At 47.1% G+C, this 23,021-nt stretch overlaps 2 protein-coding genes across 2 annotated transcripts in view; one reads left to right on the forward strand and one right to left on the reverse strand.

The window, feature by feature from the left end:
* hdac11 (histone deacetylase 11) overlaps nt 1-23,021 on the forward strand; it is a 400,302-nt gene that overhangs the window by 364,697 nt on the left and 12,584 nt on the right. The gene's annotated exons all lie outside the window — the stretch shown is intronic.
* On the reverse strand, nt 249-18,287 carry lamb3 (laminin subunit beta 3). The gene is made up of 22 exons (XM_076013210.1): nt 18,231-18,287; nt 17,415-17,566; nt 13,881-13,995; nt 13,210-13,283; nt 12,840-13,031; nt 12,689-12,752; nt 12,058-12,248; nt 11,248-11,368; nt 10,145-10,333; nt 9,898-10,053; nt 9,045-9,238; nt 6,958-7,054; nt 6,116-6,488; nt 5,780-5,940; nt 5,120-5,328; nt 4,823-5,029; nt 4,150-4,294; nt 3,473-3,680; nt 2,588-2,729; nt 2,320-2,496; nt 1,783-1,942; nt 249-1,013 (listed from the first exon to the last, which is right to left on the reverse strand). The coding sequence occupies exons 1-22, from the start codon at nt 18,253-18,255 to the stop codon at nt 874-876; spliced, it is 3,492 nt and encodes a 1,163-aa protein (XP_075869325.1). The 5' UTR covers nt 18,256-18,287; the 3' UTR covers nt 249-873.

Genomic DNA, 23,021 nt, shown 5'->3' on the forward strand with positions numbered 1-23,021 from the left:
GAAACTATGTTTCAATAGAAAATCATTTTTTTGAGGAATCTAAACGTACCTGAAGCATCTTGAACTGATTCCGTGTTGCTGTCCCTGGAAGCTTCCAGACCTTCTGCATCCTGACCAGCAGATTTTTTTGCCTCTTTCTTGGTTCACCCATTATGATTTGTGTTGAGATTTTTTTTTTTTTTTTCCGCTAACGTCCACTGACATAAAAGAATCTTCAAGGACTTAGTGCAGATTTATATTCTTAACTGTGATGCACACAAGCTCCTCTCCTCTTAAACAAACAAACAAAGCAAACTGTACTTATGAAGTGCCACAAACTGCCACCAACAGTGATATCTTGGATAAATACACAACTGCAGCGACAAATATTTTTGTATTATTTTCTTAATAAATACGTAGCACCCGGTCTCCTGTTGCTTCATGAGCTCATTTGAAACATCTGCTGATCTGAACTCGAGTCTTATTCTTTTATTCAGTGGGAAATACGGATCAACAGGTTTAAAAAACAACAACAACAACAACAACACATACAACATACACACAAATAAAAATAAATAAGCTAACATTCAGCCTTTCTCTAGTCCTGAACAGTAACCATCATGCGACATTCACAATGAACCAACCGAGTGTTGAGGAAATGCTATGAGACGGAGAGGAATACTGCGATACTGCGATTTGCACTGATACTTTTTTTTTTTATACTGGCACTAACAATGAAGCAGTTTGAGAAAAACAAGTGTTTCTGAGGGAAGTGGCCACACAGTCTCATCTCCTGCAGCGCCCCGAGCACAAGTGCAGCACCTCCACAGAAGAGCGGAGAGCTTCCAGCTCTCCCTCAGAGTGGAGGTTCTGAAGGCGGCCTCTGGTTGGCTCTCAACCTTGGCAAGTGCTCAGGTCGTGGGCTTTCTTGCGGAGCTTGTCCAGGCGCTCCTGAAGCGCCGCATCCAGTCCGGTCAGTCTGCTTGACTTCTGGACGATGTCATCCTGCAGGGTCCTGAGGGACTGGGCTTTACCTGCAACAGAGGCCGAGACGTCACTGCAGGTTGATGAAAATGTGCCGTCTTCAACCCCGTCTCTCCAGCCCTGCTCTGTGTGTTAACATACTCTGTTAACCAACATTGAGCATGGACATGGTTGGAAAAGCCAAATATTATTTGTGAAGGTACGAAATGCTGCTTATGGCTGCGTTTCCATCACCCCTAGACTTGCACAAAACCTAAATATGGCAATAAAACACCGGTGACGGAAGCAGCTCAACACAGAGGGACATCGCTAAAGTCTCATGGAAACACTTTGCTCGCATTGACACGTCAGCGGACGTGACGTACGGGGGTCACGTGGCCAGCTGACTGACCAGTGAAAATGGCCGCGTTACAATTGGACGGAGGAGGAGGGGGAGACGGAATATTTTTTTTTTTTTACAAGTCATCAAAGAGAAAAATAGAAGCAGCATCCTGGACGTGATTCCAGTGAAATCTCTGGAGAATCACGGCCCATGATCTTCACACCATTCAGTGGAAACACCTTGCAAATCACAGTTGGGACCGTTGACATTTTAAGAAATCACTTTTATTTTGCAAAACACTGTGATGGAAACGCAGCTAGTGATGAAATCGTCAGCATTTTGCAGCGAAATACAACTTCCTGAGGGATCTGAACACTGCACTTGCACTTGCTGAAGCAGTGGAGGAAGAAGCGTCATTATTTGCGACTGTATTGATGCTCTATGGCCCGGGCTTGAGCTCACACATGTGTGGTCAACATTGAGAATGGTCACGCTACCTCCCAGAGACTTCAGGATGCTGTCAGTGGTGTTGGCCAGAACCCCAACATCCCGCTGCAGTTTTTCCAGTCGATCTCCCACCGAACCGTCGCCACCAGTTGCAGGCGGCGGCGCCTGCTTCTTCAGCACGTTCAGCTGCTTCTCCAGATCCTGCAGGTCCTGCAAGCACCAAAATCCCTCCGTCAAGAAAAAAAACATGCTCTCCGTTGTCCCACTTCACACATTAGAAACTGAAATCTCCCGAATGTCGGCTTTGCCAAATAATAAAATGGACTGCATTTATTATTTTTAATTTTACAATTTATTTTTTTCCTCCCCCTTAGAGTTTGGACTCATCCTATAAATTATTTATTTATTTATTTAATTATATATATATATTTATATGTATATATATATATATATATATATATATATATATATATATATATATATATATATATATATATATATATATATATATGTATATATATATTTATTTATTTATTTATTTTTTTTAAAAAACAACACTCATTTTCTGTGCAGCTGGAGAAACTCACCTCGTTCACTGAATCGGCTTCATTCTGAGCGTCGTCAGCGCTGTCCTGTGCGTCCTGGGCCCGACCACTGGCGTCCCTCAGCAGGCCTTTCAGCTCGTCCAGCTGAGGTTTCATTGGCCGTAGCTGCTCTGCCGCAGCATCCAGAGCTTCCTCTGCTGGCGGCAGCTGCTCCTTGACCTGCACACAGAGAACCCGCCCGGTCTTGAACTCAAAGCAAGCCCACCAGGGTTGTGATGGGACTGCGTGATCTCCCCTTGATGATGCCCACCTTCCCCAGCTGGTCGCTCAGAGTGTCTTTGGCGTCCAAGCTTTCCTCCAGTCTGTCCCCAAGGTTGGAAACAGAGTTTTCCACTGGGCCAAAGCCTGCCAGCATGTCATCCACATTAGCCTTCACACCCAGTGCTGTGTCCCTGTCCACGCACAAAGACGGTCAAGATGAAGATGTGAGAAGAATAGAATAGAATAGAATAGAATAGAGCAGTCATATTTCCAGAATACATCAGGATTTTTTAAGATAAATTAATTCAAAACGAGAATTTCATCCATCACAATATTAAGGACATTACAAAACAAATTGAAGTTCATCTTCTGCCACCTGGAGTTCCGCAAATTCACACAGACGTAAATGTTCAGGCGTAACCTTTTAAAATCGACTCACTTCTACTGCCAGAGGTCAAAGGTTCCGCCCTTAACTGAGCACAGGAATATTTGCCGATGCGCTTCACAACCATTCAACAGAAACGCCTGCAAACTGTACATGGTCGAAGTTTTTAGAAATATCGCTTTTATTTTGAAGAAAAAAAAAAAAAAAAAAACTGTCCTGGAAACACAGCGAGTGTCATTCTTAAACCCGGACATCATTTTAAGCCTTTGGCTTCTTTTCCCACTGCTCTTCACAGCCCGCTGCTTACAAGTTATGTACATAATATTGACGTATGAAGAAGTATTTTATTATTTTATTGCACCTTTATGAAGCGCAAGTGTTTGAGAGGACGATCACTATTGAGTGCAGTTGTATGGCCTGACGGCTGCATGGCAGGAACAGTTCCGACTGCTCGACTGAACCTACACCTGATGGACCATCTTCACAGTGTGTGTGTGTGTGTGTGTGTGTGTGTAGGGGGTGGGTGGGGTGGGGGGTTTGAGGGCCAACCTGGCATCCTGCGCTTGGTCCAGCAGTTTCCTGGCAGTGTCCAGTTGTGGCTCTGCCTCCCTCAGCACTGCTGTGCTGTCGGGTAAGTTGGCAGCCAAATCTTTGAGCTCGTCCAGCTTCCTCTTCAGAGCCTGCTGGGTGAGCGGCAGCTTGGCCTTCAGAATCCACTCGCTGACGTTCTGGATGTGGCTCAGGTTGGAGGACGGGTCTGCGCGGCACAAAGCAGCAGCGGGTTATTTCTCAGCGTGTGTAGCGGGTACGTGGATAACATCCCACTGAGCAGTCAGCGGTGGCTGTTGTGTATTTTGGGTTCTAGTAGGTCCCGTAGTTGGCTTGCAACAGGTGCACGATGGTTAACGCGGCGAGGCTGTCGTCACCCGGGAGGGTTTTGAGCTCGAGTAGCCGAATAAATGAAAGTGTTCGAGCCACGTGGTGGTCCGAGGATTCACTGTTATATGGAGCGACGAGCAGGTGAAGGATAGAACATACAACTCTCATACATAAGCCATATGTGTTTGAGTGACAATCTGCAATGTCAACAGTCATGAAAATGAAAGGAAAAACATGACATCAGAAGTATGTGGGCCAGCCTTTGACTGCTAGTGTGTCTGTCAATGCAGCAGCAGCAGCAGCAGCAGCAGCAGCTCCATGCAGCCTCTCCACACAGACACCATTACCTGACAGGAATTCCTTCAGCCCCTTTATGACGTCCCGCGTCTCCTTCAGGTCCTCCTCCAGCTCGTCCCGGGCCTGCTTCATTCTATCCGAGAGTTTGGCTGCCGACTGTCGGGCCTGGTTGGTGGTTTCCTGGGTTTCCTGGAGCTGAAATGAAGAGAACATGCTACTGAATAAATACATACGCGAAGGGATGAATATACAGGTACTGCCCGAACAATGAGAATACCCAGTAACAGTTGTTTTATTTTGGCAATTCAACATTGAAAGATGAAAGCAACACATTTTATTGAGCCGTTCCACGCACACTGACCTCTCAAGCACTTCCTAGTTGTAACTTTGCCCATTCAGATTTTCAGCTCATTAAAACCACAAACTCAGAAAATTATTATAAGATTTGAGTTTTTTTTTTGTTTTGTTTTGTTTTTTTTAAAGCTGCAAGACCTGATCAGCAAAATCCAAAGAAATAAAAACTGGAAATATATTGATTTGCATATTATTCCTTTATATAATATGTCACATTCACCTTTTAAGTTGAAATGCAGGAATACAGCAACCTGTTCAGGCTATTCTATCATTTTCTGGGTAGTAACACACACACACACACACACACACACACACACACACACACAGCTTTGCGTCTTGCTATTGTCCTACATCTCTGGGCGCAGCTACCTTCTCTGCAGTGTCAGTGATCTTCTTGGTGAGTTTGTCCAGCCGATCTTTGACATCGTTGGCGTCCGAGTCAGCCTTTTTGGCCAGCGGCAGAGCGCCCACACACTTTTGCCCCTGCTGACACGGTGGGGTGCCCTCTGGTGGACACAGCTGGTCGGCGTCGCAGCGCAGGGGGGTACAGGGCTCAGACAGGACGCTGCCGCACACCTTCACAAGATACACAACATTTGAGAAGGATGAAGCAGTTTCATCCGGAGGAAACAGGACATCCTCCATCAACACGGAGCAGCTGGTTACCTCTCTGGCCACAGGAGTCAGGTCTGGACCAGAGGCCATGCTCCGGTTCAGCCTGTCCAGCTCTCTGCTATTGGCTGGCTGCACCTTCTTGTCATTTTCAATCTCCTCTCTGATATCAGCCGACTCATCCACGGTCCCTTCACTGGCATTCACTCTCTGAGCAGAAGCAGTGGAGTCGTTGTAGGCATCCTGAATGGCAGAGAAGGCACCTGTGCGGGAGCAGCACAGTGTTAAACGCTGTCACACTGACGCTGGTGACACTTCAGACTCTTTTGATTGTATTAAAGTTCATTTATGGTGATGAAAAAAAAAAAATCCCATGTTGCTCTTAAAATGCCTGCAGATCAAATGCTTGAGTGACAGTTGCATGAAATTTACGAGGTCTACGTTCCACGCGACTACATTTATATGGACGGATGTATTTATTGATCTGTAGGCATGCAATGTGCTAAACTACAGTCTAAAGAGAGGCCAAAGTACGCTATTAAAATGAAAATAGAAAGAAAAATCAAATCAAATCTGAGACTTCCTGAATATATTTCTATATGAATAATACACATTGCAGTTGTGCACGACGACAATGTGTTTACATCTCACAAACAGATTAGCGGAACTCCCCCCCCAACCAATTCTATCAAATATGAATATTTGCCGTCCCACCTGTGTTATTGTGCAGCGGGGTCTTCCCTGCAGCTTCCTGCTTGGCTTTGTACTCCACAGTGAGGCGGTCCAGCAGGTCTTGCAGCCGGTCCAGCTCTGAATCCAGACCAGGGGTTCTTGTCAGAGGTGAAATATCATTCTTCATCTTGTTCATCTGATCCCTGGAAGACAAAATCATTTGGTGCTTTTCAAACGTACATCAAAGAAAGAAAACGCACAACGCAAATGGAGTAACGTTGATCATTTAAAAAAAAAAAATGTTTTTTTATTGAAAAAGGAATACAATGGAAGCAGAACGCTCCCGTCTAGGTTCTGCTGTTCACGGCCTCTCCTCACCTGAGGCTCTCCAGCTGTGACAGGCGCTCGTCCACTTGCTGCTCAGTGCTGACCGGAAGGGAGACGGAGTCTCGGATGTCTTTCAGGCTGCTCTCCAGGGCCCGGATCCGGGGCCCCAGGTCTCCTGCTGCGCCTCCTGGTGGCGTGGGGAGGACGGCGGGGGAGAAGTTCCTCAGCGCTGCGCTCAGGTTCTGCCTCTGGGCGTCCAGGCTGAAGTAGCAGGAGGGACAGGCCTCGCAGGTGGGGAAGGACAGACAGTGGTCGCGAGCGCACGAGTCACAGCGGAGTCCGGCGACGCCGCGCCGACACAGACAGGCGCCCGTCTGCTTGTCACAGCCTTCTGGGAGGGTTCCCTCAGGATCACACAGGCATGCTGGGAAGAAGACAACACACCAGTGAAACCAGTGAAACCAGAGAGGAGGAGCCGTCGCTGCTGGTTCGTGATGAGACCAGTGGTGTAGTCCTGGAGGTCTGGTCTCGGTGTTAGACTGGAGGTTTTGATCCAGACCAGTCAAGACTCAGCCAACACTGTAATAACACGGTAATAACAGAAAGGAATCCAGCTGCTGCCGTTTTACGCTGTGTTGGTGACACCCAGAGTGGCACCCTGCCCCCTTGTGCCTAGTCCACTGATTTTTAATATCGTGAAGCAAAGTTGTCATTTTGAAAATGGTTCAAAGTAGTTGGCAAAGCAGCGGAAATGTTCTCTTTTTCATTACAATCCAAGTTTTGAGTCAGAGTCATTGGTAACTTCTTGGAATAATTATTTGTAAAACAAGAGGAAGCCCCCAGATACAGTGAAGGATGCAGTGAACACTGAAGAGTGACGGACGCAGACTCACGCCGGCAGCCCAGGAGTGGATCTCCATACGTGTTGTCCGGACATTCGCTGCATGTGCGGCCTCCAAAGTTTGGCCTGCACTGGCACTGACCGCTCACCTGGATGGAGCGAGACTCAACTCAGTGAACAATGTTCAACAATACGACAAATAATTCAGAATTGAATGACCGAGACCACTTCCTGAAGTCTCCGTCTCAGAACTCAACAGAGGGAAACATCAACAGACATGTAGGACTGGAGATGTCTGTGATGATGACTCCAGGATTCTCTGACTGCTCTTGGGTTACCCTCAATATGACACTAAGGCTCAAGAGTCCATTCAGAATCACACTGAAACATCCCATCACCTTCACACAGGCGACCCAGTCCAGCAGCACTCTGTTTTCCACAGCGTGAGTGAAAAATGAAGAGCAGGATGAAGAGCAGGGATGAAGAGCAGGAATGAAGAGCAGGGATGAAGAGCAGGATGAAGAGCAGGAATGAAGAGCAAGATGAAGAGCAGGAATGAAGAGCAGGAATGAAGAGTAGGATGAAGAGCAGGAATGAAGAGCAGGAATGAAGAGCAGGATGAAGAGCAGGGATGAAGAGCAGGGATGAAGAGCAGGATGAAGAGCAGGAATGAAGAGCAGGATGAAGAGCAGGAATGAAGAGCAGGAATGAAGAGCAGGATGAAGAGCAGGGATGAAGAGCAGGGATGAAGAGCAGGATGAAGAGCAGGAATGAAGAGCAGGATGAAGAGCAGGAATGAAGAGCAGGAATGAAGAGCAGGATGAAGAGCAGGGATGAAGAGCAGGGATGAAGAGCAGGAATGAAGAGCAGGATGAAGAGCAGGAATGAAGAGCAGGATGAAGAGCGGGAATGAAGAGCAGGAATGAAGAGCAGGAATGAAGAGTAGGATGAAGAGCAGGATGAAGAGCAGGAATGAAGAGTAGGATGAAGAGCAAGAATGAAGAGTAGGATGAAGAGCAGGAATGAAGAGCAGGATGAAGAGTAGGATGAAGAGCAGGAATGAAGAGCAGGAATGAAGAGTAGGATGAAGAGTAGGATGAAGAGCAGGAATGAAGAGCAGGATGAAGAGTAGGATGAAGAGCAGGAATGAAGAGTAGGGTGAAGAGCAGGATGAAGAGCAGGAATGAAGAGTAGGATGAAGAGCAAGAATGAAGAGTAGGATGAAGAGCAGGAATGAAGGGCAGGAATGAAGAGTAGGATGAAGAGCAGGAATGAAGAGCAGGAATGAAGAGCAGGAATGAAGAGTAGGATGAAGAGCAGGATGAAGAGCAGGAATGAAGAGTAGGATGAAGAGCAAGAATGAAGAGTAGGATGAAGAGCAGGAATGAAGAGCAGGATGAAGAGTAGGATGAAGAGCAGGAATGAAGAGCAGGAATGAAGAGTAGGATGAAGAGTAGGATGAAGAGCAGGAATGAAGAGCAGGATGAAGAGTAGGATGAAGAGCAGGAATGAAGAGTAGGGTGAAGAGCAGGATGAAGAGCAGGAATGAAGAGTAGGATGAAGAGCAAGAATGAAGAGTAGGATGAAGAGCAGGAATGAAGGGCAGGAATGAAGAGTAGGATGAAGAGCAGGAATGAAGAGCAGGAATGAAGAGCAGGATGAAGAGTAGGATGAAGAGTAGGATGAAGAGCAGGAATGAAGAGTAGGATGAAGAGCAAGAATGAAGAGTAGGATGAAGAGCAGGAATGAAGGGCAGGAATGAAGAGTAGGATGAAGAGCAGGAATGAAGAGTAGGATGAAGAGCAGGAATGAAGAGCAGGAATGAAGAGCAGGAATGAAGAGTAGGATGAAGAGTAGGATGAAGAGCAGGAATGAAGAGTAGGATGAAGAGCAGGAATGAAGGGCAGGAATGAAGAGTAGGATGAAGAGCAGGATGAAGAGCAGGAATGAAGAGCAGGAATGAAGAGTAGGATGAAGAGCAGGATGAAGAGCAGGATGAAGAGTGTGACAGCCGCGGCGACTGACTACGGGCTACTGCAGCGCACCAAAGCCTGCTGCTGGGCAGTCGCTACGCTATCGTATAGAACTGGAGGAATATGCACGGCTAGCTGGTGCAGACAGAGACAGCAGAGGTCCTACCTGGTCACAGGTATCGCCGTACGACCTGGTGGGGTCACAGTTGCATGGCTGGCACTGTCCGGACAGCGCCGGCTGCCAGTAGCCCTTGGAACAGAGCTGGCAGCTCAGACCGTGGAAGTGGGCTCGGCAGGGACACTGGCCAGTCACTGGGTCACAGGCATCTGACAGCGAACTGTCTGGAGGGCAGGAGCACTCTGGAGCAACAAGCACAGGATGATCAGCCTCGGCTCTCCTCTCAGGAGATTCCTCTGAAGCCTCAGCAGCTCCGTTCCCAGAGCACTTCCTCGTCACCACGGTGTCACACCTTACACATCCAGTCAGTGTCGTAGACAGCAAATACTGGTTCATATACAAGGACTGCAGGGCCCTAAACAGAGGTCTCCGGGCCCCAGAGTCCTGCATGCGGTGAAACATCCTCTCCAAATCCACACACGCGGAGTGGTCGGACTGGACTCCCCAGAACCCTGGACCCTCAACACCCAGAGTGAGAGCTCGGAGCTGCTCCAGGCTCCACCCACCACGACAGAACCTGAACATTGTTGCGTCCACTTTAGAGACGCTGATGCTTGATTTGTTCCCGATTTTACTGCCAGATTCACGTGTATCATGTGTAATAATAGGGAAGCGCACTGCTGCCACCGTAGGGAAAAAACACTGGGCTCAAACCTGATAGCTTCACCTTACAAGGTGATACTGAGCCCAGTTCCCTCCCAGGCTGGCAGCGACGCACTTCCTTCCGTTCAATAAAACCCTCACATTTGATTTAATATAAAAACAATAAATAAAAAAAAAGAGTTGCAGGAAAATCCAGCTTGTGTTCCTCAGTGGAAGACATGAGAGTGGGAGAACTGACCAGAGCAGCCCAGTGGGTTGGAGGCACTCAGGCCGTAGTGGCCTCTCCTGCAGCGGTCACAGCGGGGACCCTCCACGTTGGCTTTGCACTGGCAGGAGCCGGTGACGTCGTCACAGCGCCCGCCGTTCTCCGTCCCCTCTGGACTGCACACACAGCCTGCGGAGGGGAAGCGAGCGCAGGGAGTCAGCGGGACTTCCCCGAGCCGCAGCGCGTGAGGGTCGGACCAATACTGATGACCAATACTGACGTATGCAGGCGTCGGGGCGGTCCATCTGGCTGCGGGGGTTGGGCTGGTAGCCGGGGGCACACTGGTCACACTTTGGTCCCGCCGTGTGGTGCAGACAGTCGTCGCACACGCCTCCGCTCCTCCAGCCGCTGGCCTCGTACACGGCTTGGTCAAAGTGGCAGCGCTGGCCATGATTGTTGCACTCGCATCCTGTGGAGGACACACACACACACACACACACGATTCTTTTCAATAAAGAGCTGAACACCCTGCTGGTTCTACGAGGTTCTGGATGGTTCTAAGAGCTGAACACCCTGCTGGTTCTAGGAGGTTCTGGATGGTTCTGGGTGGTTCTAAGAGCTAAACACCCTGCTGATTCTAGGAGATTCTGGGTGGTTCTAAGAGCTGAACACCCTGCTGGTTCTAGGAGGTTCTGGATGGTTCTGGGTGGTTCTAAGAACTAAACCCCTGGTGGTTCTGGATGGTTCTAGGTGGTTCTAAGAGCTGAACACCCTGGTGGTTCTGGGTGGTTCTAAGAGCTAAACCCCTGGTGGTTCTGGATGGTTCTAGGTGGTTCTAAGAGCTAAACACCCTGGTGGTTCTAAGAGCTAAACCCCTGGTGGTTCTGGATGGTTCTAGGTGGTTCTAAGGGCTAAACACCCTGGTGGTTCTAAGAGCTAAAACACCCTGGTGGTTCTGGATGGTTCTAAGAGCTAAACACCCTGGTGGGGCTTCAAAGACACTGATTTGGTTGCAACTTTGCTTTGCTTCATTTTCCATTGACATTCCAGCAACATGTTTCCTCCATGATATCCCATGATGCATTGTTTCCTCCTATGAGGTGGCTCACCACAACACTCCATCCATCTGCTGCTGCTGCTCTGCTACTCCCCCCCCCCCCCCCCCCCCCCCCTTTGGCACACTGTACAACCCAACTGTGGACCCGCCAGTGAAAAGGTTTGCCCAGCCCTGGAATAAGGCAAACTCTGAGTTGTAAATCCGGTGTACAAAGTGGGCCGTGGTTGTGAGAACCAAGAGACACACACAGGAAGTCGATTGACCAGCATGGCCACGCAAACAATGGTAAAAGGTGCAGTAATGGCAGCGAGTGGAGGGGGTCTTACGCTGGCAGGTGTGAGTGTTGCCCTCCTCTGCAGGACGCCACGGCAGGTCGTTGTACAGGTCAGCGCAGCGCTCACAGTTGACCCCTGCTGTCTGATGCTGGCAGTCACACTGGGGACTCACCTGCACACACACACACACACACACACAAGACCGACCTCATCAAAGGCGCTGGCAAATACACGTCCGGGCCCCAACATGTAAAACGCCACCATGTGCAGTGTGTGGTATTTTCCTTGGCACTTCAGTTGTCATAAGAACACTACTAAAAAAAAAAACAACCTCAAGCTAGCTTTAACATTTCATACAAGAGGGCGATTCAAACTGCTTCACGGGGGGGGGGGGGGGGGGATGAAAGAAAAACAACTCAAATGACCACACTGGTGCAGTTAAAACTTCATCAAAAGTCCTAAAAGACAACTCTTTTTTTTTTTTTTTGTAGTTAAAACGTCACTTAAAATAAATCCAAGCATCCGAGTTGAAGAGCTCAGATGTGAAAACCTGGAGGTTTGACGGCAAACCTCAGATTCCCTGCTAGCTTCTTACCAGGTTGCGTGCAGCTGCAGCCTATCAGGGAAGTCGCCATGCTCGGTTTTGCACTCTGGGTTCGACTATCTGGCCTGACTGTAGAGTCCCATTGGGTTTTCTCTCTATCTACGAACCTGGTTTATATATGATCTTTCTCCATAGATATTTATATACATACATAGCATCGTGGCTGCTTACAAAACGAGAACTGTTTGAGCTCTACAGAGCTGCAGACCTGGACGAGTCCACAGCGTTGACTCCAGCGCCGTGCTGTCGGAACCTACCTGCACACTGTCTGGCAGAGCGTTGCTGTAGGTGTCTGGCAGGCACCTGCTGGCGTGGCCGTGGCACATGCAGCTTCCCATCACCCGCATCTCTTTCAGGGCAAAGAATCTACTGAGAGCTCGGCCCGGGAGACGCGGCACATCGCCGAGCTCTGTCATCCTCAGCCTCAAGCCCGTCAACCCCGACAGCTCTGGGGATAGGAAGGAGAAGTCGTGAATATCAGTATGAATAAAGGCCTGTGAGAAGAGAAAAATCATAGAAAAAAAAAAAAAAAAAAAAAAAAAAAAAAAATCAAACCAGAAAAAGCTCTTGTTGTTGGTTCTTGTTCCATCCCTCTACGGCCTTCCTAGTGGGCACGGGGGTGTTTTGAGGGTTTCTAGGTGGCGCTATAAAGCCTTTTTCAATTCAATTAATAATTAATGATTTGAAAGTTTTCACCGCTCTTGAGCTGTGTGCCAAAGTTTTGGAGAGAAAAAAAAAGAAGAAAAAAAAAAGATAGAACGCAACATCACAGTCAGACAAGAGTCGACTGTCTTGAACCAACGAGATGTCATCACAACCTGTCACTGGATCTGCAGTGAATCCAGTCACAGCTGATGTTCATCTCTTTGGAGCATCACAAACACTCACTCTCGATTTTCCTGCTGTCGGGAGCTGAGACGTAAGAGTACTGACGCAGTGGACTGAACTGAATCTGCAGAGGAAAGCAAAGGAAGCTCAAGTCATTCATGCCAGTGAGATACACAAAGCTGCACATTTGGTCCAGTTCAGTGGAGCTCACCGTGTGGTCTTGGTATGGATTGTTGTCAGTAGGGGGCAGTGTGTAGCAGTAGGTCTCATCAAGGCTGAGCGGCGTCCTGGTCGGGACTTGAGGAAAAGCCTTGCGACAGTCTGTGGCGAAGTAGAGGGCGGGTTGCCAGGTCCTGCCGTGGTCGGTGGTCTTCTCCACCACAAACTCACTGGGACGAGGGCCCTTTAGGGCGGCGGGGGGGGGGGGGGGGGGGTTGCACCGATGAAAAGAACATCTTCAGTTTTAATTCCAGAACTTTACATAGAGTCACAATTATTAAAAGTGTCAAACAGAGAAGATGCTGGAGTTCAACGTGACTCTGCACATAAATATGTTATTTTGTTTTTGTTTGTTTTTTTACCTTGAAGCTGAGCACCAGGTTGTCCAGCTGGAAGAGGTTTTCCAGGTTGGCCTCCAGGGTGACCGGGCTCACTTCTACAGAACAGCACCAGAAGAAGAAGAAGAAGAAGAAGATGTACTTTTGATACGATGCACCACTGAGACGGAAGTCAACTCAATGATCACCAGCATAATTCAAACTCTTTACCGCCCTCACTCGGCCTCTCCAGGTGATCTGAATTTGTCCTTCTCAATAAACTGGCAACTCGTCCCTACCGGCAGTCAGACACAATGAATGGACGCTCGGACTTTTGATTGTTCACAACTCGAACGTAACTTCAGGTCAGCTTTCTTAACGTTTGCAGCCTGTGTGGGAACAGCGCACGATCAATAATTTCCAATTGTGAGATTTCAGCGCGGGAGAAGCGTTTCAGTGGAAAACGGTCGGATGGAGTTGATGAGGACCAGATTTTGTCATGGTTGACATCGTTGTGATGCTCACAGACATGAACTCTCACAGAAGGACAACTCATGCTTTCAGTAGGTTGGCAGTCACATCCACACCAAGCAGCTCTCCTCTAAAGTGGCAGGTCTGCTTCTTCTCTCTCTCTCTCTCTCTCTCTCTCTCTCTCTCTCTCTCTCTCTCTTTCTTTCTTCCATCATCTGTTTTCTTCTGCTTGTGTCTTTGCCCACCTTTCCTTGACTGCCACCATCGCCCTGGTCCAGACGTAGACAGCACGTCCTTGACAGTGTGAGCCAGCGGACCGTTGGGGTTCCTGGAGTCACACGGACAACACTTCATCCTCCTCTACAGAGAGAGAGAGAGAGAGGGGGGGGGGGGAGGGAGAGAGAGAGGGAGGGAGAGAGAGAGGGAGAGAGAGACACAGAGAGAGACAGAGAGAGAGAGAGACAGAGAGAGAGAGAGGGAGACAGAGAGACAGAGAGACAGACAGAGACACAGAGAGACAGAGAGAGAGACAGAGAGACAGACAGAGACAGAGAGAGACACAGAGAGACAGAGAGACAGAGAGAGAGACAGAGAGAGACAGACAGACAGACACACAGAGAGACAGAGAGAGAGACAGAGAGACAGAGAGAGAGACAGACAGACAGACAGACAGAGAGAGAGAGAGAGAGAGAGCAAACATTTAAACAATAGATGTAGAGGTGTATTTTAGGTGTGTAATTGTTTTTTTTATTATTATTTTTATTATTATAGAACAGATACAATTTATTGGTCCCAAACTGGGAAACTCCACTGCTGCAGCACTAAAAAAAACAAAAAAAACAAAACAACCCAGCAATTACAAGAAACAGGTGCGCTGAGTATGTATGAAAAGCACTGCAGAGCTCCCCCAGCAGCGTGACGTTACCCCACGTCCCCCACGTCCCCCACGTCTGTCCAGGACTGCAGCCGTGGAGCAACGCCTGCGCCGTAACTTTGCCCCCTGCCACCACTGCCTGGCAGATAAACTGTGTCACAGGAGATCGATACAGCCCGGATGAGCCGACAGTCCCCTCGCCTGGACCTCCACCTTTGCCTCGTGTCAGCCGAGGTTCCGGACCCGCTGGTCAACAACCTGAGACAGTCAACTTTGTTCCAGTACCAGACGAGCGGAGGAGAATAATACGTCTCCGCTGAACAGTAGAACGGAAGGATTTTAGAAAGCTGGAATAATAATAATAATAATAATAGATTTTAATTAATTAATAATTAATTATGGCGCAAATGAAGATGTTTTACTCCAAATCTATAGTTGTTGAAATATTGAGTTTTGTCATTTTTTGGTGGATGTCCTGATGATCATGATACTGACATCCTGATCCAGTGGAGCTATCAGTGGAGGGATGCTGAGGGTTCAATGCATGACGTGAGGCCTGGAGCAGTGTCCTTCAACCACCAACTGTGAGATCATGCCAAGTGTGAGAAGTCAACTGGTCATGTGACCAGTGTTTCCATGACATGATATTGCTCTCTATGGATGCGTGTGAAACCCCGACCCACCTGAGGAGAGCCTCAAAACCTTCTCGCCAGATTTGAGAGGTTCTTCAAGTGGAGCTTTTTTTTTTTTATGGCCATATTTAGGCCAGCCATTCTGTGGGGCGGAGGAGGGGAGGAGGAGGGAGGAGGGGTGGGGGATTGGGGGTTGGAGGTGACACCATGTCATCATCTGCTGCTTCCTGGAGCTCACTCACTCACTGCCAGGGCCTCATGGCCTCCAGCAGAGATGGATGCTGCCTCCCTCCAGCTCGTCTCTGGATTCACTCACTGGCTTTTTTTTACGATGCTGCTCCCAGACCAGTAACCAAGCCTCTGACTGGGGGGGCCCACAGTGGCTTGTAAAATGTGCCAGAGGGGTGGGGGGTAGCGGAGCAGCAGCAGAGGGGTGGAATGTTTAGGTGACCCAATAAATCTATCCTGGGATATCATGGAGGAAACATGTTGCTGGAATGTCAATGGAAAACGAAGCAAAGCAAAGTTGCAACCAAATCAGTGTCTTTGAAGCCCCACCAGGGTGTTTAGCTCTGAGAACCATCTAGAACCATCCAGAACCACCAGGGTGTTTAGCTCTGAGAACCATCTAGAACCATCCAGAACCACCAGGGTGTTTACCTCTGAGAACCACCCAGAACCATCCAGAACCACCAGGGTGTTTAGCCCTTAGAACCATCCAGAACCATCTGGAACCATCCAGAACCACTCCTGGACCACCAGGGTGTTGAGCTCTTTATTGAAATGACTCTGGAAACACTGCAAACATGGAGGAGATGCAGCTGTTTGATGACTGAATATCAAAATCATTTCTTCAAGTTCAGAGGGCCGCATTAAAAAGCTTCATGGGCCGCATATGGCCCCCGGGCCGTAGTTTGCCCATGCCTGTCCTATAGACTCCCTCCCTCCCTCTCCCTCTCTCTCTCTCTCTCTCTCTCTCTCTTTCCCTCCCTCCCTCCCTCTCTCTGGTTTCTTTCTCTTTCTCAGTTGTCTGCAGCAGTTTCCAGGGTGCAGAGGTCGGTGGTGTTGCATCAGAACAGAACGTCGAACCCTTTGAGGCAAATTGTGTTTGCAGACGTTGACTATCCAAACAAAATTGCAACGATTTATTGACTGGAGTAGCCTTGGTTTTATATTCCGTCCACTAGAGGTCAGTGTAATATATCAATCAAACAATCGAAATGATAATGCAACAGTTTAGAGTCTGATTAGAAGAGCGCTGGTGGTGGGTTGCACAGCAGTGAGAGCTGCAACAGTGACAGCCGTCAGTGAGTTCTATGAGTTTTTAAAGTGGAAAGGTTATTATTTCCATTCCACCTTGGTATTACAATACTTTGTTTGGGAGTATTTGTATTCCTGGCGCGAGTGCAGCTCTGACGGCTCTGCCGCTGGCCACTGTCAATATTTGTGGACTGGTAACAAGGCTGCGCTGCCTCTGGGTGAAAGTTCCTCTCCATCGCTTCCATCACCTGCAACTGCTTCAGTCCAGAGCCGGGTGGAAGAAACGGATAGTGAGGAAGTGATATTGACAGTGACCAAGTCACCTATAACAGCTGAGTCATTTCAATGAAGAGCCAAGGTTCTGGATGGTTCCGGGTGGTTCTAAGAGCCAAAGCTCCAAAGACACTGACTCGGTTCTTAAGCTTTGCTTCACTTTCCGTTGACATTAAAGCGACATGTTTTCTCCATGTGACAGTTTTTTTTTTTTTTTTTCAAAATAAAAGCGCTATTTCAAAGATTTTGATAAAAGTTCACATTGCGATTTCCATCATCCGCCTGAGACGCCGCTGTGAGGAGGACGGAGGTTCAACGACATTTTGTGTTTTGGAGCGGCTATCTGAAGTCACCTGGTCACGTGACCCCGGAGGTCACGGCCGCTGACGTGTCAATGCCAATAAAGTGTTTTCATGACACTTTAGTGATATTCCTCTATTTGAATACGCGTGGAAAACCCCTGATGAGGGCGTCGAAAGCTTTGAGACATATTTTTCCAAGTGGAGCTGCTTCCATCGCCAGTTTTTATCATGGCCATATTTAGGTTTTGCTCAATTCTAGGGGCCGACGGAAACACAGCTCGTCAATTCATTTATTAATCGATTAATTTTTCTCAAACAAGTTTGGGTAAAAAAAAAAAAAGGCCAAAAATGAAAGACATAAATACACCAAGCGTTGTGTGCTATGGATGTTGCAGGCTTCACTGCAGAGGTGTCAGGAGCAGAGTGAGAAGGTCCTACCTGTTGATACGGAGTGCAGTAGACCTCGGAGCCGGCCAGGCCGCAGGTGGACGAGGCCCTCAGCTGGTGGGCTCTGCCCAGCAGCAGGTCGCTGGCCGGCGGGTAACAAGCCCCCTGGGAGCAGTCGCTCTGAGCCCGGCAGACTGCAGAGACTGCTGGGCAGCACAGAGAGAGCGGTGGCGTCACATTCACAGCCTTACAGCCGGCCACAAAGCCATTGAACAACCGCCCCAGTTAGCGTGCTTGAACACAATCTGTAAATCTATCCATCCAAAAACAAAAGAGTAAAAAAGGGAGAGGAAAAAAAGTCTAACGCGACATCAGAGTTGAGGGCAAAAAAAAAGGCTTCAGAAAAGAGAAAGGAAACAAGGAAGAGAAGAGAAAAAGATTCATTTTGTTGATTTTCAAGTGACTTTGGTCACGGTTTCATAGTCGGAAATACTTCTTACATCTGCAGCTCTTTACAATAAATGATTGTAAACGCACTCGTGTTTCAATGTTCACTCGACAGGAAACTGTGAGAGGTTGATAGAGGAATGGAAGATCCAACAAATCCAACAAAGTATTGAGTCTCGCTGCAGTGTGAACAGTGAAGCAGAGCTCGCAAGGACGCCTGGAGGCAGTTAGCGCCTCTGTAACGTGTGCCATCACGACCAGAGAGATGCGGAAATGTGCAGGTTGCGCGACGCGTCATGAAGCAGGCTGCCGCTTTCACTGCAACAACGGAGGTAACTGAGAGCCACAGGAGAAGAAGTGCAAGCAGGAAAAGTAAAAGCCAAGCAGATGAATGAGTTGTTGTTGTGTTTTTTTCATTACCAGCTGCAATCCAAAGGAGAATCATCACGGTTTTGGTTTCCTTTCAGTCCAAGAATCCTGGAAGCAATGAGACAGTGAGTGCAGTGGAGGGAACTCAGCAGGCGGCAGCAGCAGCAGCAGCACCCGGTGGGAGAAGCTCACCTGTTCTGCTGGGATCCAAACATCCAAGTGAGCTGCGCTGTTGTCAGGCTGCTGCTTTATGAGCAGCGTCTCACCTGGAAGATATGATAGAGAGCGAGTCAGAGGCGCCACTCCCTGCACTGCCACTCCCTGCCTGCAGCAGACACTGACACACACACACACACACACACACACACACACACACATGGCCCAGCCTCAACTCTGAGTAAGGAAACACACACACACACACACACACACACAAACACACACACACGCTTGGCCTTGATTGGGAAACTTTATGAACTTGAAATGACTTCATGCAATATTCTTTTTTTCTATTATTAAAGAAACACAAACATTATCTTTAGATACTCTATTCCGTACATTACTGTACTGCATGTATAGTTGCTTGGTTGGTTTATTAGCCTTGTGCTAATAAATGTTGATTGATTAATTGACTGACATCAGCGCTTTAATGGCCACCAGCAGATAGCAGACGCTACACTTGTAAACAGTTAAGCTTCTGATTAGAGGGAAGTGACTCACTGGGCCAATGGCTGAACCGCTGTTGTTTGAAAACAGGAAAAAAAAAAGTTTTCTAAAAAAGATAATCAAAGAATAAGCAGAAAAGCCAATAATAATGGCGTCCATGTAATTACCACTGGACACAACTTTATTGACGTACTTTTATATGCGTACTGCATGAGAATCACTTTGCTGTCTTACATATTGTTGTGAGTCACAGCTGCTTGCCTGCCACGGCACATGAAGTTCAAGTTTAAATGTCTTTTTTTATTTATTTTTTCTTCACAAAATGTTAAAATACACCATGGGACGATGACGTGAGACAGTGGAAGAACACCAATCATAGCCGTGGCTGTTTGTGATCACTGGCAAGACTCAACATCATGGAAATATTAGAGAAAGTTCCTTGACAAATGGTGTGTGTCTGTACACGTACACAATGCAGAAACATCTCCACCAGTAATACTGAATACAGGTACTACCCAGGACATTAGAACCTCCTGAACAGGTTGCTGTATTCCTGCAATTCAACTAAAAAGGTGAATGTGACATATTATATAAAGGAATAATATGCAAATCAATATATTGCAAGTTTTTATTTCTTTGCATTTTGCTGATCAGGTCTTGAAAAAAACCCTCAAATTTTATAATAATGTTCTGAGTTTGTGGGTTTGTGCTTTTAATAAGCTGAAAATCTGAATCAGCAAAGTTACAACAAGGAACTGCTTGAGATGTCAATGTGTGTGGAATGGCTCAATAAAATGTGTTGCTTTCATCTTTTAATGTTAAATTGCCAAAACAAAACAACTTTTACTTGACGTTCTCATTGTTCGGGCGGTACCTGTACATAATAAACAACAGGGTTTTTGTTTTGCTCCTCATGTCCAAAGCACATTGACTCCTGGCTTCTCTTCCCTCCTCAGGTATAAAACATATCCAGCAGGCAGGTTGAAGCTTTGCCACGCCTTGAATTCAGCTGTTAATGATCACCAGTGTGCAACCAACAATAATAATACCCAGAGGGCACACTGAACTCACACACACACACACACACACACACACACACACACACACTCACACTCACTCTGGGTCTTTCCTCCACTCCTCTCCAGACAGCCTGACTCAGTGCAGGTACAGCAGGGTGTGTCTGGTGACTCACCGCCACTTCACACAAGCACCGAGCACAAGTTGAGACGTGCGCCGTCGCCACTGCGGATGGTCTGGATGAACACTGCTGCTGTGATTTGACGCGGTGCTGGATCTCCTCCTGCTGCTGCTGCTGCTGCTGCTGCTGCTGCTGCTGCTGGAGGTGCTGGAGGTGCAGGAGGTGCTGGATCTCCTCCTCCTCCTGCTGCTGCTGCTGCTGCTGGAGGTGCAGGAGGTGCTGGAGGTGCAGGAGGTGCTGCTGCTGTCTGAAGACAAACTTGTAGCCAGCAACAAAAACACTTCCGTCTGTGGCTTCTTACTGTAGTTACTGCTTAACTAAATTATGCACACATACCAACACACACACACACACACACACACACACACACACCAACACACATACCAACACAAACACACACACATACCAACACACACACACACACACACACACACACACACACACACACACACACACACACACACACACAACAAAAGGAAATGTGCCTGAACAATAATAACCTCAGCAACTTTATTTTATTATCCACACTTGTGATTTGTAGTTATTATCTATTTATAATCTCTATTGTTTGGGCACACCTGTTCCTTGACTGCTTTCTACACTGTAGATCCACACTGAAGACATCAAATATATGAGCAAGATACAAGGATTAATGTTCAATCCCTAAACATGTGATGTTCTATATATTCTATATGAAGGGTGGATGTTCTAGATCACCTCAAATATCAAACTGCTTTGAGTTATTTCACACTTTTGTAATGAATACATTTTCCACGTGTGTTCATTCATAGTTTGGATGCCTTGGGTGACAGTCTGCAATGTCAACAGTCATGAAAATGAAAGAGTGCAGACTGTTGACTGCTAGTGTGTATTATATATGTGTATAATATGCTAATCTTTGGGTTTGAGTTGAGTTCCTTTCTTTGACAGCTTTGTTGCAGGAGAGAATGTACATTTCCCACTGTGTCCTAAATAGCGAAGGATTATTTTGTTCAATCCTAAGTGACACCCACAGCACCGTCACTACTGTAACCAGGACCTGGTGTGAAATACCAGAGGAGTTTTCTTTCTTTCTTATTCAGGGTCTCCTTGCAAAGAACATTGAGATATAATAAGATTAGCATTTCCACAAGCGCTCACACTCACCCAGTGCTGACCCAGATCCACCATCTACGTGATGTTCTGAAGAACCAATAAGAACAAACTAGGCCCTGCTAGCCGGTGTTCATTTTGACAGCAACATTTGATTTAGTTTTAGTCATAAAGAGCTAAACACCCTGGTGGTTCTGGATGGTTCTGGGTGGTTCTAAGAGCTCAACACCCTGGTGGGGCTTCACAGACACTGATTTGGTTGCAACTCCATTGACATTACAGCAACATGTTTCCTCCATGATATCCCAGGATAGGTTGTTTCCTCCTATGAGGAGGCTCACCACAACACTCCATCCATCTGCTGCTGCTCCGCTACCCCCCCTCTGGCACATTATACAACCCACTGTGGCCCACCAGTCAGTAGTTTGGCCCCCCCTGCTTGCTGTAGGACGTAACGTGTTTAGTCATCAGCAAATGTGATGACCAGGTGTCTCTGAAACGTGCAGTGTGTGCCACTGGAGGCCTTGTACCATGTATCATGATTGCGTGTGTCACATGTGGACCACACTGTGTACCACGCTGCAGACAAACGTCCTGCTCCGCCGACAGCTCGCAACTGTGGGGTAAGAGGGTTGAGACGACCTTTCCCCCAATTTGGTGAGTGTGGATGTGGAGGATTCACATGAAGTCCATTAGTGAAAGAGTGGCCTGGGTCACCTGTTTGGCTCTCAGCCAACAACCTTTTACATCCAACTGATAGTGAAGTCAAGCTCACATGTCTCTTGTTGTCTATTTTGGTCACCATATCGTCCTGAACTTTAACTCAGTTGGACCGGTCAGGCTTTAAAGGTCCAGTATGTAATGTTTGCCTTGACTTAGGGTTTCTACATAGGCAAAAGCTTAAAATACTGCCCACAAATATACTAATATAATATAAAAGTGTACAATACACAATACAATAATAATTTGGTTCTCCTACCCGTAGAACAGTTCATACATATAAATGTAAGAATCTCCATAGTTTAATAAGGGTCTTGCTCCCAGTTAGCTGCCAATTGCACCACCATTTTTCTAAGGAAGCCTGGTGGGGACAATCCAGCTGCCTGACAGCCTGTTTCATATGTAGGGAAAACGCTCGCTACTTCAAATAAACCGACAAAGAAGAAGAAGGTGGATGAGGTATCCAGGTTTGGGTGCGCAGGCCACTGTAGTTCACTGGCAAGCTTGGGAGAGGGAGGGAGTGAAAGACGCTGCAATCTGAAATGTAACCATTTGACGTCGCTGCTTCGTCTTCAAAATCTCCAAATATTACAGACTGAACCTTTAGGGATTTAATCATCGTAATTCCTGATTGCAGTAAGGATGAACCATAAACTACCAATTAGCATTGGATTGAGTTTTGAAATGCTTGACTTTTTAAAAAAAAATATATATATTATGATACTCTAGAATATTTACATTTTGATTATGGCTATTTGAACATCTTTGACTAGTTTGGCATTGGAAGCACTTATTTTAATATAAAAGGAAATGTTTAGTTTAGCCCTTCAGGGTCTCTGGTGTCGCTACTATAATAAAAGGGAAAGCACATCTTTATTATTACAAAGGTCATTCAGTATTATTTTGGAAAGCTATACATGCTGACTCAGGAGTGTTTTATCCATGTTCTGAAATGTTAAAATAAAGTCGAATGAGAACTTAAACCTTCCCTGCACTTTCTCTCATGTAGAATTTTTTTTTTTAAATCATATTAATTCATTCGAATCACTCTTTAGTGGCCCAGTGAAAATAACCTGTTTGGGTATTTATTTATTTTAGTTTTTCCTGGAATTGGAGACGTGCTGGCTGGGAGGAGGTGGGACTCCCTCCGCCTTGTTGTTTTGATCTAC

This window comes from Nelusetta ayraudi, unplaced genomic scaffold (genome assembly GCF_046127955.1).
Source record: "Nelusetta ayraudi isolate G7.1 ecotype Tasmania unplaced genomic scaffold, CSIRO-AGI_Nayr_v1 ptg000146l, whole genome shotgun sequence".
Taxonomy (NCBI): Eukaryota; Metazoa; Chordata; class Actinopteri; order Tetraodontiformes; family Monacanthidae; genus Nelusetta; species Nelusetta ayraudi.

Excerpts from the sequence above, each read along its gene's own strand:
- lamb3 (XM_076013210.1), bottom strand. The coding sequence starts at position 18,255 with ATGATTCTCCTTTGGATTGCAGCTG. Across the intron at positions 13,032-13,209 it reads ACCTGGTGCTCAGCTTCAAG|GGCCCTCGTCCCAGTGAGTT; the intron begins GTAAAAAAACAA and ends GCCGCCCTAAAG. Across the intron at positions 12,249-12,688 it reads CGACAGCAGGAAAATCGAGA|AGCTGTCGGGGTTGACGGGC; the intron begins GTGAGTGTTTGT and ends TCCTATCCCCAG.